This window comes from Cyclopterus lumpus, chromosome 8, assembly GCF_009769545.1.
Source record: "Cyclopterus lumpus isolate fCycLum1 chromosome 8, fCycLum1.pri, whole genome shotgun sequence".
Lineage (NCBI taxonomy): Eukaryota > Metazoa > Chordata > Actinopteri > Perciformes > Cyclopteridae > Cyclopterus > Cyclopterus lumpus.
In genome coordinates this window covers 14,084,699-14,104,383 of record NC_046973.1, presented here as the reverse complement: position 1 = coordinate 14,104,383, position 19,685 = coordinate 14,084,699, and the positions used below count along the sequence as shown (strand labels likewise).

The following is a 19,685-nucleotide window of genomic DNA, read 5'->3' as shown; positions in this document are numbered from 1 at the left end:
CCAGAGTGAAACGATCTGTGTGTGTGTGTGTGTGTGTGTGCGTGGCTTTCATTTAGACACTGTCAAGTAATTTTTGTCAAGAAACAAAACACCCTCTTCCCATTTGAATTAGAACCTTCCCGTTTCTTTTTGGTATTTTCAGTTTCTTCCTCTCCATCCTTTAAAGCCCTTGAAAGTGTGTGACAGGGCCACCGCATTGCAATCACAATCACGTAGAGGCAAAAAAGAAAATTGTCAAATAATCGAATGAAGACCTGTGTATTTTTTTTTTCTCCTTCTTTTTTTCTTCTTTTAAATGAAGGCTCAAAAAGTACTTAAAATAAGGTCACTGTTAATTAGATGATGGTCTGACAAATGTGCGAGCTAATTAAGCGTGTGTGTTTGATTAAAGATAAGTAGGCTTCCATGATAAGAAATGTGATGATGAGGCACGAGAAGGGCGAAGTAGCGGGGAGTGATGGGAGATTTAATTGAGGGAGAGATGATAAGTGTGTAATGTGTGTGTGAAGTGAGAGAGAGAGAGGAATGACGGGCTTGTCATCAATATGTAATTTCAGCGCACGCGGCGATGACGGCCGGTGCTCTCAGGCTTTATCTGAAATGAACGTGTGTGTGTGTGTGTGTGTGTCTGTGTGTGTGCCTGTGTCTATATCTCCTGCCCACTGTCTTTTAACTATATTCAAGCGAAGGCCAGCTGTTCCCTCTTTTCCTTCTGCCTCACCTCCAACTCCAGCTCTATTTTTTTTATTCATCTATCTCTCTCTCTCTCTCTCTCTCGCTTCTCTCTCCATCAGGCAGTGCAGCAGCAGTCAATAGCACCCCCCCCCCCCCACTCAAGATCAAAGGAGCCTTTACAGGCAGGATAGAAATATGCATTGCCAAAAAACCTCCCAGCAACAGACACCATCATCTCTCTCTGGCTCGCTCTCTCCCTCTTTCTATCTCAGTCTTTGTCTCTCTTCCGCTCGCTCCGTCTCTGTCTGTCTTTGCCTCGTCGCTACTTCCTCTCAAAGAAGAAATACCTACGTGGCTCATCGTGCTTTATTAAAAATGCCTTGAAATCAATATTGCTGCAAAGGGAATGTCAACCTGTGACCTTTTAGGAAGTGTCCCACGTTAACCAGCATGATCTGTGGGAGTTATTGTAAGTCGTGTCAGTATTTCATAACGTTTGAAGACTCTGTAGCCAACTGAGCGATAAGATGATCATATTTGAACCGACTGAGTGTATGTGACTCCAGTTTCTCTTTGACGTGGGTTCCATGTTGGTAGACATGTGGAAGGAGACCAATACCTACCCGACTCGACTGAATATGGACCCTGGTGTGAGTCTGGTCCTGGTCTTGGAACCCAGTTTTCATTCAACAGACTACAAATGGAAACACTTCCAATACTCAAAACTGGTCCTGGTGCCCCTGCATTCTGCATTTATATGCCTCTATCTGCTTGAAGAGACTAGTTTTTGAGTGGACCCATGAGGACCGTTGGTATTTAACCATCTCGACCCCCATTGAACACACGTTATATTGTCGTGTTTCCTGTGGCTACATTGGAAGTCGGAATGTATTCAAATGAGAGACTTTGTTTGTTTGTGATCAGAGTACAACACACTTGGCAATTTAGCAGAGTGAGTCATGTTGTTTTATCGTGCTGTTACGTGTGTGTGTGTGTGTGTGTGTGTGTGTGTGTGTGTGTGTGTCAAGTGTGTGTTAGTGCTTGTGTGTGTCCAAAGCGGCGCGCCAGTATTAGTCTCTGATTGCGGGAATGATTTGTCATTCTGTGTCTTGTATTGTGTGTTTGAGTGTGCCCTTCTATTTTGAGGGCGGCGTTTGAATGCAGGTGTGTGTGCGTGTGTGCCTGTGTGTCTGAATACAATTGTGTGTATATGTGTGTATGTGAGGATGTCAGCGTCTGTGTTTAGAGCCATTCAAGTTTGTGTGTGTATGAGCGTGTTTGTGTGCATATTTCAGAGCAAGATTGGAAGTGGGTCTATTTCTTTTGCAGTCACTGATGTGTCCCTGTGTGTGTAATTGAAATACCTGAGTTATTGACTCTCTCTCCCCTCCAAGTCCAATAACTGCTCCAGGAGTGTGTGAGTGCACTCATTTGGAGGCTCTGGGGCAGACCATGGCAGACGCACACAGGCAAAATTAGAGGCAAAAACACACACATTGATACAGACATATAAACCACACAAACTGGCAAAGACGTAAAGACACAGAGAAACGTCTCTATCCACACACACACACACACACACACACACACACACACACACACACACTTACGCTTCCTCTGGAGGAAGGCATGCATGTGTCCCGTCGCTCCTCATCCTCTTTCTGACAGCAGCGGTCCTCTGTGGTTGAACAACTCAGGCTTAGCCTCCTCCTGCCTAAATGGCTGGCTGGCTGACTGCCTGACACACATGCACACACACACACACACACACACACACACACACACACACACACACACACACACACACACACACACCTCCGTTTCGCTGCCCCTTCGCTGCTCACCCGCTCCACATACAGGATCCCGGCCGTCTGCCAGCCTGTCCTCACCCTCCCATTCATCCTATTGTCACCACACTGTCCTCTCTGTCTCGGTCCGCCTGCAGGCTTCAAATCTCAGCGACACCCTCGCTGCTTTATAAACATCTCTATCTTTTGTTCTTGCTTGCTTAATTTTTCTTACCCTCCCCCCCTCCCCCCCTCGAACCCCCTCTTTAGTCTCCCTTTGTCTCTCTCTATTTTTTTCTTATCTGCTCACTCCTCTATACGGTTCTGGCCCCGCTTACTCCCTTTGGGAATTTCAATTCTCACTAATCGATCACCAACAGAGGTGATAATGTGGCCAGACCCTAATTATTGTTGCTGTAAATAAAGAGAGGTGCCTTTGCAGGACTTCATTCCACACAAAGGTGTCTTATCATTCAACCCTGCTCCCACCAGTGATTTTCTTGTTCTTTAAAAAAAATGAAGATTATCACCATATCTCTCACCCTCCTTCTTTCCCTGCTTCTGTCTTGCTCCCCTTTTTAGCCCGTATTCTTCTCAAAGGCTAATGAAAACTCTGCAGACCTCTGGCGCTCTGAATGAGTGTGTTGGACAGTACATTAATACTGCTCTTAAGAAGAGAGAGAGAGAGAGAGGAAGCCAGAGGAAATGGTGTTAGGGTGGGGGGGCAGCACTGTGTAGAGGATAAAGGGTGGAGCGGGAGAGCGCGAATCTGGAAATTCAATTATAACTGTGCCCTGGCAGTAATTCCACTGGTGGAAATGGGACGGCAGAGCGGAGAAAATAGATTGATGGAGATGGATGGAGGGCGAGAGAGAGAGGGAAAGGGAAAGGGAAAGGGAAAGGGAAAGCAGGGAAAGTTGAGGAACAAATGGATTCAAGTGAGCTGAGAAGTGCGAATTCCGTGTGCGCCTCAATATTTCATGGTTGGTGAAAACGCGACCTCCGCATTGAACTTAGCTGTGCGTGCGTCACACTTCACACAGCACGGGGCGGTTATGGCACTTTTTTCAGCCTTGCGGATGCAGCGCAGAGGGCCCCCCCTTTGCGCATCGTAGCTCTCGACATGCCACCTCGATGGCATTGGCCCTGATCTCATTAATGCATAAACAAGGTAGTGGATCAGCCCGCGCTCACCCCACTGGGAAGGCCAGGTTCGCCTTTGATGTGGAGCAAAGTGCCGAGAAAGACCTAAAGGAGCCTGGGAGATTTGAGCTGCAACTGAGTCTGCTCACATACAGTCCACGGTGGAAAACCACTCTCATTCATAGAATTCGTCACATTAGAAGCACGAGTATCCGAGAACCTAAACATGGCGGTGTGCAGCGCAGGAGTCTGAGGGGGCACAACAACGAGCTTGTGTCACAGACCGGCAGAGTCTCGTCTAGACCGGCAGTTCTCACCTCCTCCTCCTCTTCTGTCCTGCTCACTATTCAATTTCGACACTAGCTTTGGTTGTCCATCTGTCTCCCGACTGCAGTTTGGAATGCTGTACATTCTCTCTCGTATTTAGAGTTGGCCTCTCCAGAGGAAGGGACTTATGGGGAATGTTTTAAGTGTGTGTGTGTGTGTGTCTGTGTGTGTCTGTGTTTGTGTGTGCGTGTGTGCCATCTCTCTCTCTCTCTATATCTATATATATATATACATCGTTTTGCTCCAACACAGCAGCCATGAAACAAATTGATGAAAATGATCATTGAGGTTAAGTCCCCACAATTTTCTCCATCAAACTCATTAAAAGAGTCATAAAGGCAATGAAACTCGTGACCGGTATCATCACAAGCCCACTGGTGTCCTCTCTCGCCTTTCTCCTCCGTGAGCGAGAGAATAAAAGGCAGCTAAATTAATGTTCCCACCAATAACGATACAAAGCCCCCGCCATCCTTTAAGTCGTATCTGTTCTCCTCTGTGTGTAGTGCCGGCAAAATTAAAGTTCAGGCAAACGCTGTTACGCAACCGCTCACACTCTCCTACCGTCTCTCTGTCATTCCCAGGACGACGACTCCATGTTCTTCCAGTTCGGCCCCTCCATCGAGCAGCAGGCCTCGGTCATGCTGAACATCATGGAGGAGTACGACTGGTACATCTTCTCCATCGTCACCACGTACTACCCGGGGTACCAGGACTTTGTCACCAAGGTAACGGCACTCAGCTGAGACGAGGCAAGACAAATCATCAGGTCGTGAAGGCACTTTAGTGTCACAATAGAAATAAATTGCAGCCCTATCATGAATAAATATAGCATTTGGTTTTTTGTATATATAAAACGCTGATTAGAGAATTATTTTTTAGCATTCAGTGCAACCTCATATTGGACCTCTGAACCTTTCTTAATAATCCAATTTTTTAAGATTTTATAGCCGTCAAATCCTCATTCGATAATGAAAAAAAACAATGACTGTGGAACTTTGTCAAAAAGAAATAGTATCAGTCTCATCTGTCTTCTGATCAGCCTCTTCTCCCTCGGTCCCATCCAGGTCCGCAGCACCACCGAGAACAGCTTTGTGGGCTGGGAACTGCAGGAGGTCCTACTGCTGGATATGTCGGTGGATGACGGAGATGCCAAGATCCAGAACCAGCTGAAGAAGCTCGGGAGCCCCGTCATTCTTCTCTACTGCACAAAAGAGGAGGCCAACACCATCTTCGAGGTGGCCCACTCTGTCGGGATCACTGGCTACGGCTACACGTGGATCGTACCCTCGCTGGTAGCTGGAGATACTATTGTAGTGCCTGCAGAGTTCCCCACAGGTAGGACATCTGCTACAGCAGGGAAACTCCGATACAAGTCCTCGAGGTGGCCTTGCAAGTCATCGTTTACCTGCATGCACATAACATATTTCTGCTTTCACCTTCGTTGTGTCACCATGTCTTCAAACAGAAAAGGGGCGTGGTGTCAAGGCAGACAAACCTGTCTTTGTGTTTATTAGTCAGCTCTGTTGCATGTTTTCACGGTATTCATAATGCTGACTCAGTGCCTGATTTGAGGATGTCAGACGGTTTACGTTTTGTGGGTCTTGCTTCCATATTCTGAGGACAGTCTGGTCCAAAGTGTTTGGTGGCGTAGTGGCAGTGGTACTGTCTCACTGAAAATGATGCACCCCGTTCTCTGACTTCTCTCAGATACAGTGGACAAGGATGTCTCGAGTCTACTGATCCTCAAGTGCATGTTTTCACTGTTGACCTGTCGCTGAGTCGCATGGCTAGCTCTAAAGATGCCGTTCCACGTCTCTGACAGGTCCACTAAATGTGGCTAAAACAAGGACAGGTGAGGTTACGCAATGGCGTGAGTCCACCTATTGAGTATACGGGTGCTATGTGAGACTGAGTTAGAATTGGGAATTCTAATTGGATCCCGTTTCTATCTGACACAATCTCAGTTGTGGAAAGATGTTTGCTCGCCTTGAGCACAAATGCTAATCCCTTTGTAAGTAGAGTAATTACATTGGGTGCAGCGTTTGGTAGGTTGATGTTTATCCAAACAGCGCACCACGTATTCATGCAATTGTTATAAAAGTAGAACAAATCTATTTCGAACAAATATGCAAGAATCTTTTCATTCGTAAGAGGAACAATGTGATCTGTTGTATTTCAAGAGTTACATTGTCTCATTTTAAGAAGCTAATTTTGTTTTCTCACAACCTTTATCATCAGCTAATGGAAACTAAAACGCAATTAAAACGTTCCAGAAAAGGCTACTAGGTGGACTTTATTTGGCTCAAATGACATGAATGAACATTTGTATTCCATCAGTGAGGGGAGAGCCTGCGGTTGCAATGCTAACAGCACTAACGCCTGGCTTGGAGGCGGCAATGTCACGTTGCCGTCGTTGGGGTCGTGCCCATGCCCCGATCCCCGGTGGTGATGTTGGCCCTGCTGTAGAGTAGCCTCACCTAAACGTTGAAACCAACGCTGGGCTTTTGAGATTATAATTTGCCACATTTTGAGTTTGCTATTTGGAAGACAAAACAACAAACTGACCTTTCCTAATACCAAATAAGGGGAGCGTCTCTCACCGCTGCCCCATCCCTCAACACCACTGGAGGTCACTCTAACCTTTGAAGGTCAAATGTGGAACCAAAGTGACATCCATGTTGGGGTGCATCAACCAGGGTACGTGCTCACGCAATCTGTCAACGACACCCGTCAGACCACCTCATGTAACTGGACTTTCAGTACTTGGGGGGGTGGACCGACTCATTTAGAAAGGCCAACTCTCAGTGGGGATCTAAGGGATCGGAAAACCCTGGAACTTTCTTTGGCTTGAGTCTGTTTTACTCTCCGACAGACAGAAAGACTTTCGAGCAGGTAGTATATTTTCGCTGGGCATATGAGCCTGATAATTTGTTGGTGTTTGGATTGTTGATTTACAGTGAAGGGGAGATATTACACCACCAGGCAGAACCTGAGATTGTTGTGCCGCTCAAGCACCGTAACTCAAACTTTTTTTATTTATTTTTTTACCTCTGCTCCCTTATTGGCACCCATGGATGATTTACTCTAAATGGGAGTTGGGAGTGTGTTTTGCAAGCCCATGAGTGTATTTAGTGCAATGTTCTGCCTGCATGCATTTCGTCTGTGAAATGTGCGATTTGGTTTACGGTTTAATTTGGCTGAGAAAATAATGGGTGAGTGTCATGAAACGGGTTGTGTGTTTGCGCTTTTCACGTGTGCCTCAACAACCAACGTTGGAGGACGAGAGTGTTTACCTCAAGGCCAGGGGGAACAAAGCCGTGAGTGTGTGAGTTTGTCAGTTTGTCAGTTTCAAATTAAGGTTACACTCTATAAAGTTTGATATATCACCAAATCCGTTATGTAAATCACACAACAACTCCGCTCTTGATTTATGTCGCCAGGGAGATAATCGTGACTAGCTCATGTACTGCCTGGATGATTACAAAGTGGAGCTGGCAGAGTGGCTGCGTTGATGGACACAAATAAACCTCTTTCAGCTGGCATTGAATTATCATGGGATTAATCTTATGGGACATAATGACGGATTGTAGGCTAAATGTCATCCACTCATTTAAAGGCGTGATGAATAGCATAGAGAATGTTCCCATAATCTAACATTAACAACACAATTACATTTGTATATCATTTATATCTTGGTTTCACCTTAAATAAAGTGTTTTTTGTTTTTTAAATATATAGATTTTTTTTTGTATGGCAGTACGCACCGATATCCTAACGGTGGATGTTGAGTGTGAGTCTGTGTACAGAGGGCTGAGCCTGTGCTCACAGCACTGCTGCTGCAGGCTCTGAGCTTGTCAATGCTGCCAACAGCACCAACATGAAGGCAGGCTGTCACTTAGCAGCTTCAGCAGTGACTTTCTGAGGAAGAAAGGACCGCCTTTCGCAGAATACTGGCCCCAATGAACCTGCGTGAAGATGGCGCTGTGCAAAAGCACAAGAGCATTATAACTGTAGACATTTGTTAGGCATTCAGCTGTAGAACTCAATAATTCAACAAACCGCTTAGTTCTGAAGTTTCAACCTCGGCGTCGTCAAAACCGCATGAGGCCCGTGGCGGCAGTCAACCACACCAAGTCGTGAAAGGACGGCGTGCCACAGCGCGTCCCCGGTGGCAGGCGGCGCCGTGTGCTGTGGGTGAAACCAGCGATTCAGGGTTCGGCAGAAGGTGCCTGCGAGCTGCGAGGGGGTCTTTGCTTATGAAGCACACTTAATCATTTGCACCCTGTGTGATAAAGAGCCTCAAATCCTCATGGGTAATTCAACTGATGCGGTCCTTAAGTGCTCTGGGGAACCATATCTCCTCCCACTCCCTTCTCTCCTTATTTCCTTCCTTCCTTCCTTCCCTTTCCTCCTTATTTCATGCAATCCCTCGCGTCGCTGTCCTTCTCACTATTTCAGCCTCCTCTGACTCTGGTAACTTTCTCCTCCCTTTTTTTCAGTTTCTTCTGCTTCTTTATCTTTGTGTCTCTGACTTTTTCTCTCTGCTCACTCCGTCCCTCTCTCTCTCTCCCTCTCTCTTTTGCTAACAGCTCTAACGTCTCTATTCTTCCTGATCAGTTACACACTCCTGCTGCAGACAGTGCTAACATAACCACCCAATCGGACATCACTGACAATAATAATAAGCTGTTTCCAAAAATACCCAGCGAATACGGTGGTTCTGCTATTACGCTCCCCACCTCAATGTGCCTTTTTGTGATTCTTCTTCCAATACGTGCGGATCTGTGACAGGGAGACAGCGTTTGCCTTTAGACCTCGTCGGCAGCCGGTCCGCGGGCCAGGCAGAAGCTTTACAGCTGCCACAGGGCTGTTTAGCTATAACTTTGCCAGTTGACGCTTGTCTGGGTTGTGACGCTAAAACATGTCCCGAGAGACGTATGAACATGTACACTTCATGCTGCAGTTCCCAAGATGGAGAAGGAGAAAATAAAATGCATGTACACGTGCACACACACACACACACACACACACACACACACACACACACACACACACACACACACACACACACACACGTACGTCTTCCTACAAAAGAATTGTTGCCATCAAATAATAAAAGTGAAGTAATAAAGTGAGTGAGTGAGTGAGTGAGTGAGTGAGTGAGTGAGTGAGTGAATGAGAAAGCGTCAAACAATGTGTGACATTAGATGTGGTCCTGGAGGGCCGGAGCTGTCAGTGCTGAGGCCCCACGAGGAGGGCAGGTTGTCTATTTCTGCCCAGTGACATGGTAGTGGACCAGCTGACATGTGGTCATAGTCTGTCAGACAGATGCCGGCCGACTGATGGACAGAGAGAGAGGGACAGATGAATTGACTTGAAGGCTTCCCTGAGAGCTCTGTGACTGGGAACCCAGAGTAGATATAATGACTAAGTGGGTAAAGGCAAATAATAGAAAAGGTAGAACAGTCTGGTACGTTCAGAAATCTACTATAATGCAGCCTTTAGGATCAGGAGCAACACTTATGCCATTTTGCGATATTATGAAATCCAAAATCTAAGACGATATCTAGACTCAAATCACGATATCGATATATTGTCCAGCCCTAGTTTAACCTTACACTTTTTTTCTTTTTAAAGAAAGGAAACTACCATCCAAAAGCTTGACAGATGCAGTTACGGTTGCTGTGATCGGACAGTTGCTGTTCGGGGTCGGGGTTAAGCGAGCGTTCATTAGTCATGCCGGGCAAACCGGGGCGAGGAGAGTAACAGCTGCCTTGATGTGAACCTTGATGTGAACCTTGAGGACGGTCTTGAGCGTCTCGCTGCTCCACTGGATGTTCTAATTTGTGCTAATCGTGTAATTCCACGGTTGATTGGATGGTCGCGACCCTGACGTGTTCAAAACACAAGACCCTGTCCAATAAGGACCTGTAACCTGAAACCCAACGTGCATAAACGATACAAAAGGTTTCGTAAATGAGTGCCGAGAGAGCCCAAGGACAAGCCCACCTGTTAGCTCCGAGCTGCAAAAACCCTGAAGAGCGCTGAATGATGATTAAAAAGAGATAAACATTGCACATATAGGCTCAGTGCTGGGCTTCATGCACTGTGTGTCATCAATTAATGGTAACTATATGTCACGAGTTAATAATATTATCAATAACGGCAGTTTAATATAAATGATGCTCATTATCAAAATGTCAGCCGTGTTTGAATGGATGCATAATAGGCTCGGTTTCATACTGAGTCGACTCTTCTCACGGCGCTTCTCTGCGTTTCTCTATCTTTATTTTTGGAATAATAAAATACGGAAAAAAGATGTATGTGAGTCAGGTCCTCAGCCAGTCTTCCCAGGGAAAATAAAGGTATACAAATTTTTTTAAATATCACTGTATGCTCCATCTACTCGCTACTCACTGGTAATCACGGATAACCGGTGGCAGAGAGGGGCAGGAGAAGGGCATTGTGGCAAAAAGTTGGCTGGACGGTTGGAAGGGCACCGGGAGAGACACAAAGTTACACATTGTTGTTCATAAACAGACAGATTGTCAAGAGAGAACAGGACTCAGGCAGACAGAAGGACAGATAAACAAGGCGTACAGACGAGTGCAAAAGGTCAACAAACAGAGACAGACAGTGCTTTGGATCGACAGATGGACAAACACAGCACGGTGATAGACGCGTAGTCGTGCCGGATGGGAGCGCTATCGGCTCCCTGAGTCACCGCGTAGTGTGTGCTCTGTCTCTTGGAGTGTGTTCAAAACATGTACACTGTGTATACGCTCACAGAGTTATCCATCCCTCCCTTTCTCTCCTTTGTCTCTCTGTCTCTGCTGTTGTTCCCACACGATCTGGTTCACCTCTGTTCCCTTTTCTCTTGCTTTTCCTGATCCCTCTGTCCTCCCTTTTCCATCTCTGCCAATCGTATCTTTCTTCTTCCCGCACCTCCTCTGATCCTTTTCTCCTCTTCTCATTTCTGTCCACCCAGGGCTGCTCTCCGTGTCCTACGACGAATGGGACTACGGCCTCGAGGCCCGCGTTCGCGACGGCGTGGCCATCATCACCATGGCAACCTCCGCCATGGTGATGGACCGCGGTCCTCACACCCTGCTGAAGTCCGAGTGCCACGGGGCCCCGGACAAGAAGACCCCCATCTCAGGCAACCCCAACGAAGTGCTCAGGTGAGTGAAGGACGGAGGCTGGATTGTGGAGGTTTCACTTTGGACTTGTTACCAAGAAGTGGTGACATCATGAGTCCCACGATACAATAGAAAATATCAATATAACTTCCCTTTGTTTGTAGCATTGATTTACAATGTCTTTACACACTGTTGTGGCTTTTTATATCACTTTAATAAGCTTCTGCGCTCACTGGCAGAGAGTTGGACGACCTCTCATGTATGTAAGGCTACGTCCAGCAGCGGCTTAGCTTAGCTTAGCTTAGCTTAGTTTAGTTTAGCACAACGACTACAAACAGGGGACAACAATGGGCTCCGTCTGAACGTAACTAAATCAGCTATCTAGCACCTCTAAAGCTTATCAATTGACACATTGTATCGAGTTGTTATGGGCAACAGTTTCAAGAAGATACTGCTGTGCACCAGTAATAGTCCATGAAAAAAAGGCTCCTCTTGTAAGACTTTGAAGGACTTTGAATATAAATTATATCTTCAGTGTTGTAATGCAGACTTTAAAGCGGGGACAATGTACACATGTCTGATTAGTAGCTGTTGGCAATTTAAATTTTTTTAAATTTATTGACATCCAGTTAATTGGTTTCTGTATATTTCACATATTAGAAAGTTGGTGGAGGCATTTTATTGTTTGTGCAAGACTGCAAGTTCAACTTCCTGTCGAATGCTGCCACTTGTCTGCACTCTCCGTCTGTCGGATTCTCTGAGTGCACTGCAGGAATAATGTTATTTTTCCTGCTTCGTGTGCATTAAAACAAGCTCACTGTTTGCCATAAAGCAACCTGCACACATCCCATGGTAACCAGCTGTAAACTGTATAATACACTGAATAATAGAGTACGGAGGCCACGCGTCTCATTCGTTAAGAATTACACTAATGTCTCCAAATGAATGGGGCAATGATTAATGGATGCTCAAATGCCACACACACACACACACACACGCTTTAAAAAGGTGCACAGGTTCAGGTGGATGTGGCATCGACACAAGCATCCTGGCATGTATCAGCACAACCTGGCACACACACACACACACACACACACACACACGTGCACCTTCATCCCCTGCAAACTGTGACCCCCCCCCTCCCATGTAATAATACCCTTCCCACACAAACACCCCTCTTCACATGCCCCCTTCCGCATGAAAATCCGCCCCCGCCCCCTCAGCTGTCCGTCTCAGCAGCAGGCCTTTTGAACTGGTTGTGAAGCGCAGTGTTCGGCGGTCGCTTTGCACCGCGCGCTGCCTAATTGGTCCCAATGGCGTTTCGGTCGACGGACACTGGCCCCTGCTCCATAGCTCAGCACAGTATTCTATTCAGGGCCGGTTCCACCTCTCTGCGCGCTGCGTGTGTTAGCCGTGGCTGTGTGTGTGTTTTTATTGTGCTGAATAGAGACCGTGAAGGCCAGATGTGTGTGTGTGTGTGTGTGTCTGTGTTTGTGTTTGTGTGTGTGCGTGTGTGTGTGTGCTAAGGAGTCCTCGAGGACACCGGTCTCAGGGGGTTTTGGAAAGCAGCACTCACAAACTGAAACACATATTGAACCCTCCCACAGTGACTCACACTTGTATTAAGTCACACAAAAGTCCCTCTCTGCTCTCTCTCGTATATTTTCACTGCTGCATTCCTCCAGAAGTTTCCACATTCACACTCGTACGGCGGCTGCAGAAAGTGAGACGCACACCCCCTTTTTCGGATTGCGCGAAAAGGGGATGCGGATAATATTTTCCGCTCACGCTTCGAGCTTAACTGCATCCCGCGCTGAGGCAGCAGAGCTTTGTTGTCCGCCCAAGCGAACTCTCTAGATCTCATTTCAACCCCCCTTTTCTGAGGCTTTGCATTTGTTTTACTGCTTCGAGACAACAGTGAGAGTTTATGGCGGCTCATGCTGCTGCCCCAGAATTCAACTCCCCTGTTCTGCTGTCGTGTGCCCTTTTCCACTCTGTTCCTCTCAACTCTACCGTTGGTCCTTTCTTTGCTTCTCCCTCCGTCTTGTTCTTCTCTCCATCCACTCTTGCCCCGTAGTCCTCTCCTTTGTTCTGCCCCAGTCTGCTTTTATTCATGCTTTGAACCACTTGATTCTCTTCTGTCAAGAGCTGCTCTGTTTTATCTGTTCACACCTTTTACACCTCCTCTCCTCTCCTCTCCTCTCCTCTCCTCTCCTCTCCTCCTTCCCAGCCACTGTCTGCGCTCCAGACCTGCAGTTGTATAATCAACTTAGCTGTGTTGAAGATTAGATCACTTACGAGCGCTGCTAAGATCCTTTGGCCCTTGCTGCCTTAACTAAATTTGTCTAGTGATAACCTTTGTCTTCAAGTGTGCAATCAAGAGATTAGCATTTGGCCTACAGTCTATTTAACAGGAAGTGAATGACTGGCTGGTTTGGTTGGTGGGCTGGATGCCTCGTTGCACTCCTAAGAATCAATGGATGAATAGATGAAATATGGGTGGTTGTCGGGCAGGAAAACCTCACATTCTTTGGCACTCGCCAGTGAGTTCACACGCCATTAATAAATCAGATAAAGTCACAATTCGTTCTCAGTCGTCGAGAATGACGTTTAATAGCTTGAAAACCGAGGCTTGACCCCTAAAGCCCGGTTTCTGAGACATTACTTCATTAAAATCAATTTGGCCTGCCAACTGGAATTGGTGGGACTAATCTTAAAACTACGGGGATTGGTTTAGAGCGATGGATCCCAACTTTCACAGCCCTTCATCACCATCGCCTTTCATGTCCATGTGAAGCCATTCCAAACTGGAAATTATTTCACTGTTGATCAAATAAAAGTGAATGGTGGATGTCAGCCGGTCATGGGTAAATGTTGTGTAATAATCATACGTGTTACCCGGAAAGGTTGGATGAGAATTGGAAGTATTTCCTCGGTGAAGGATCCTCTGGTCGCTTGCTAACTAGTTTCATGAACTTGTGTTGTTTTTCAAATTAGTCGAACTTCTCTGCGATCTCTCCACGGGACCGGCAACCTCAGTACTCCGGGGATAATGTACAAGTATCCCTGGTTTGGGAGTCACTGGTTTAAAGAATGACGTGACTCAGGGAACGATTGGCCTATTTTACTCGCTTCAGATTTAATCCGAGACGGGTGGAAAGCAGCATTTATTTTTCCAGAACAGCTGCCACGTTCGAAAACGTGGACGTAAGGAAACATCCAGAGTGAGGACCTGAAGCAAGTGGTGAAGGAAGTGGGGGGGTGGGGGAGGGATAGTGTGTCACGAGCACATAGGCTGATCAGAGCTGCCCTGCAGCTGTGCATTGCGGCCTGATACTTCCTCTCTGGTGGGGGTTGTGACTAATGGGCACGATCACACATGACTTTGTAGTTCTGATCACACACCACATGCCTTTCAAGGTTGCACATTACAAAACGAGTTGGGTCCAGTAAGGGGACGCATGTAAAACATCTCGTTTACATTTCAGTCTGCTGTTGAGCGATGAAGAATTGCTGCCTGGTCACAGCCATCTACTTGACTTTATAAGCCATACATTATGCCGATCCCCTCTCTGCTGAGCATCTCCTTGTTCAGCCCTCAGAGCGCCGCAGAATGGCACAAGAGAAGGACACGTCACTCCGCTAAGTAAATGAAGACCTCAGTCGCCAGCACTGTGACATTCCTGCTAATGCTACACTATGAGCCTGACAAATGAAGATAGCAGAAAGCTGAAGAAGAGGGGGGAAAGCGCAAAAGACACAGTGAGGGTGGGGGGCTGGGGGTGTGTGTGTGGGGTGGGGGGGAAGGGGGGGGGGGGGGGGTTGGGAGAGAGAGAGAGAGAGAGAGACCCCACTGGTGAGCAATACACAACAGTGTGAGAATCATGAGTTTGACAACAGCGGCCCTGACCTTGCCAGACGTGGACAGGTTCCAAATGAGCTCGGAGTTGGAAAGGTGTCAAGTGTTCTTAAGCTGTGTGTGTGTGTCTGTTTGTGCGTGTGTGTATAAAAGCCAGTTGAGTGTGTGTTTATGGGGCAGGCCAGTGGGAGGCGTTAAAAAGGTACCTGTTTGCGATGGGGCTTGATTGGAACTAGGTCAGGAGGCTCCTGCCCTCTTTCTTTCCCTCTTCCTCTCATTGCTTTCACGGTCTCTCTGCCTCTGTCACCGCATCTCTTTTTCTCCGCCAGGCTTATTCACTCCTCAACTTTGTTTCCTCTCCCATAATCATAGTTTCCTCTTTTTTCTATCACATGTCTCTGTTTCGCTGCCCCATAAGTCCCACCCACTCCTTCTTCTGTAGCCTACTATACCTGCTCCTTATAAGTTTGTCCTTTAAGTTTTGTTCCAACTATTTCTGGAATGTAGAGAATGCACTCTGTTATAAAGGCTGTCATTTAATTAATTTTTACGACGATTACTTTTAATTAAGTGCTGTCTATCATTTGCCAATAAATCAGATGTTCTCAGTCCTCTCCCTCCTTTCTGTTTCTCTGTTCCTGCCTTGTCGTCTTCCCTTTAGCACAATTTAATACGCTGTTTACACATTCAGTTCCCATGTCTGAATACACACTTACCACGAGGTGCATGCGTGTGCCAACAGGCACTCACGCGCACACACACACACACACACACACACACACACACACACACACACACACACACACACACACACACACACACACCTCCATTCACATTCACACTGTACACCCCAAGTGTACAAGCAGCAAAGCTACAGTATTATTTTTTTTCGGCCATATGGGGCATGTTATCATTCTCCGTATAGATTCCTCCTCGACAAACCCAATAAGTAAATTGCACCACAGTAATTGCTAAGGAGTGTAACTCATGACTGATTCATGTCAGGGTTAATTTATTAAAACTGACTGAATATTTCACACAACTCCTCCATTATTCACACCAGAGCATGCGCTAAAACGTATCTGTGTCAGGCCATGGAGTTAGTATGGTGTGTGTGTGTGTGTGTATGTGTGTGTGTGTGTGTGTGTGTGTGTGTGTGTGTGTGTGTGTGTGCGTGCGTGTGCGTGTGCATGTGTGTGCGCCTGTCACTAAGTTGTTCCGATTTGCAATGGCAAGAATTTACCTGAAAAAAATTAAAATAAAAGAGAAATTGGATAGAAAAGATTCATGGAAATGTCTGCAGGAAGACATGGGAGTTTATGAAGCGGATATTGTTACTGTTGAGTCAGTGTCACCAGGTGGAGACAGCTGCTGCTGTTTGAATTTAAATTCACCTGCTGTACAGTACGACAGAGATGTACTCCTCTATACTGGTTTGAGCTGGAAACCGACAGGTATCTAAACACAGGTTTAGCGGGTGGGCGGATGTGTGCATTGCATCCTTAACATGGACGTTATTTAATGCCATCTCACGACACACACACACACACTGTGGAAAACAAATGGAGTGGGGTATAGGTATAACAATGGAGGAACGGGGAATCTGTCACCCGGGCTTTGAGCGGGGTACTTAACACCCGGCTGCCCCAGCGGCACTGCTCAGTGGCCCATTAGAGGGCAAACTGGACAGCTTCCAGATGCGGATGTGCCGTGCTCACCGTGTGTGTGTGTGTGTGTCTGTGTGTGTGTGTGTGTGTGCAATTTGATTGGGGGTGATGCAGGGAGTTCAGAGGAGGTGACAGAGCGCGGATGTGGTCACATGGGTGGATCACAAAGTGGCCTCCTGTCAATGCAGCAGTCCCGGTGTGATGGGAGACGAGAGCGTTGCAGTCTGGGAGTAATATTTCCAATCCCCTCCCTATTATTTCTTTGAATCCCACCTCTCTCTCTCTCTCTCTCTCTCTCTCTCTCCCTCTTTCGTTCCCACCCTCTGCGAGATTACCGTTTCCATAGTAACCCACCAGATTGGCTTGGAAGTCACAGTGGTTGTGGGTGCCATGGCAACACACATATGCTTGTGTTTCGCTCTGTTACTGCCGTCAACGTGTGCAGGACTCACACACATACACACTTACACACACACACACACACACGGAGATGCACACAAAGGCCCCACATTGTTGCACGTAACAATAGCTTGCTTAGTAAAGATTAAAGGGGGCGCAGCGTCATGTCATTTTGTAAATGGCTTATGATTTATGCAGCAGATTCTGTGCACTTTGTGTCAGTACCAAGGCTCTACAGGATGGGAGCGGTTAGCCGGACACATGGGGCTGCATGAGACGCTATGATGCTGGATGAATCTGCTCATCACAGCTCATTGAAAATATCAATATTTAATACATGAAATAGAGTGAGGGAGCTGGCGTAATAATTGTAAGTAATTGCTGGATTGTTACATAAGTCACTTTGTGATGGAAGCGTATAGGAGACATAGATAGATGCATGTGTTCATAGACACATGCACCATTGTTTTTTAGACACAAAAACAATGTAAAAAACAATGGTGCATGTGTCCATATATATATATATATATATATATATATATATATATATATATATATATATATATATATGTATATACATGTGTATATATATGTGTGTATATATATATGTGTGTATATAAATATATGTATAAATATATATATATATATAATATATATATATGTACGGTTTTGAGGCAGAGAGTTTCCATGGAAACAGTCAGAGAGCGAGAGTGAGAGGGGAGAAGAGAGGGAGTAAAGGGTGAGGAAGGGAACGAGTTAAAGAGAAAGTGTATGTGTGTGTGCGTGTGTGTGTGTTTGTGTGTGTGTGTGTGTGTGTGTGTGTGTGTGGGCTGACAGTGAGGTGATTTGAGTTTGCCTGACATAAACATTCCTGTTCTTATATACACACACTTACACACTCCCACGCACATACACCATAATCACTGCAAGAGAATACAGTGTTGAGTGCTGTGTGTGTGTGTGTGTGTGTGTTGTATTTACTTGAAGGGAGGTGAAATGATTTCACCTGACAGAAACAATGCTGTTTTCTCTCCATTTCTTCTTCTGCGCCACACAGAACACACCGACTGAAGCAGACACACAGAGCCAGACAGACAGACAGACACACACACACACACACCGACACACAGTGATCTGACGAGCTGCTGTTGCCGTATCATATGGGCTCGTACTTGTTTGTTTCTTTTTCGTTGAACTTAACACCAGACACAAGCTGCATTGCATATTTGTGTGCCTCCTTTGTTGGCTCATCTCCCCAGAGCTCGCTTTCAACAAGTTCAATGTTTTATTTTCATCTAGTCATCCATGTGTACAGCTAGAGAAATAAAAATACATATTAATAATGCACATTGATTTCAAATTCAGTATTCAGGTGACACTTGAGCTGCTCTGAGGATGTGATGGTGACGCCTGCATCACTTCCTTGACAGGTTGAAACATGGGTCTGTTAGCTTAGCTTAGTACAAGAGTGGAAACAAAGGGAAACAGCTAGCCTGGCTTTGTCCACCAACCATCACCTCTCAAGTTCACTAATTAACACATCATATTTCATTTCTTTAATCTGAACAAAAACCAAAGAGCAAAAACAACAGTGGGTTATGTACTATTTCTTGGCCGGGACAAATAACTTCCTCGGATCTCAGCTGGTTGCCTGGCAACTGCTCCCGACCATGAAAGAGTTCAGCACATAACTCCCAGTAAAAAAAAAACAAGTGAGTGCAAATCAAACAATCAAGGTACCACGTGTTGTAAAGCTGGCGCGCTTTAGAGCTGGATTTTGTTGCAGAGCCGTGCTGGCCGGGTCCCCCTGTTTCCAGCCTTTATGCTAAGCTAAGCTAGCCGGCTGCTGGCTGCAGCCTCATGTTTAATGGACAGATATGTGAGCGGTATCAGTCATGGGCATATTTCCCAAAATGATGCGCTACTCCTTCAAGGTCGTATTGAACCTGGGACGATTGGAGGATTTTGTTTTTTAAATTACTTCTCCTCCGTGCCGTCTTAAAAAAGGCTGTTTTGCTCCAACTGTCTGTTTGCAGCTGATGACTAATGAATGTTCATCTATTTATGAAAACCCTGCTCAGACATTGGCTGATAGCTGTTTCCTGGCAGATGATGGCTTTATGTCATGTCTGAGAAGATAAACGCTTACAAGATAGATTGACACGCCCTGAAACTGTTACGATACAGACGTGCAAATAAAACACGTAGGAGCTGACTTTTCTCAGGGGGGGGGGGGGGAAGCGATGCACGTCTCAATGAGTCTCTTTCTCAATTCAATTCAGTTTATTTTGTATAGCCCAATATCACAAATTACAAATTTGCCTCAGAGGGCTTTACAATCTGTACACATATGACATCCCTGTCCCAGGACCTCACATCGAATCAGGAAAAACTCCCCAAAAATAACCTTTCACAGGGAAAAAAGGGAAGAAACTTCAGGAGAGCAACAGAGGAGGATCCCTCTCCCCGGATAGACAGATGCAATAGATGTCATGTGTACAGAATGAACAGCATTACAAAGTTACATAAACACATTACATGAATATGACAATGTATGAATGGACCTCCAATCCATGAAACAGAAGGAGGTAGAGAGGAGGGGCGGCGAGGCGCATCAGCAGGGCCAAGGCGGGAGGCCGGCTCACCAGGCATCAGACACCTCCAGGTCCAATGGACCCTATGAGACGTA

At 46.2% G+C, this 19,685-nt stretch overlaps 1 protein-coding gene across 1 annotated transcript in view; it reads left to right on the top strand.

The window, feature by feature from the left end:
• Positions 1–19,685, top strand: part of LOC117735022 (glutamate receptor ionotropic, NMDA 2B) — a 71,841-nt gene that overhangs the window by 29,468 nt on the left and 22,688 nt on the right. The window contains exons 2-4 of the mRNA XM_034539413.1: positions 4,514–4,657; positions 4,997–5,267; positions 10,921–11,113. Of these exons, the coding sequence (XP_034395304.1) occupies positions 4,514–4,657; positions 4,997–5,267; positions 10,921–11,113 (608 nt within the window). The remainder of the gene's footprint in view (positions 1–4,513; positions 4,658–4,996; positions 5,268–10,920; positions 11,114–19,685) is intronic.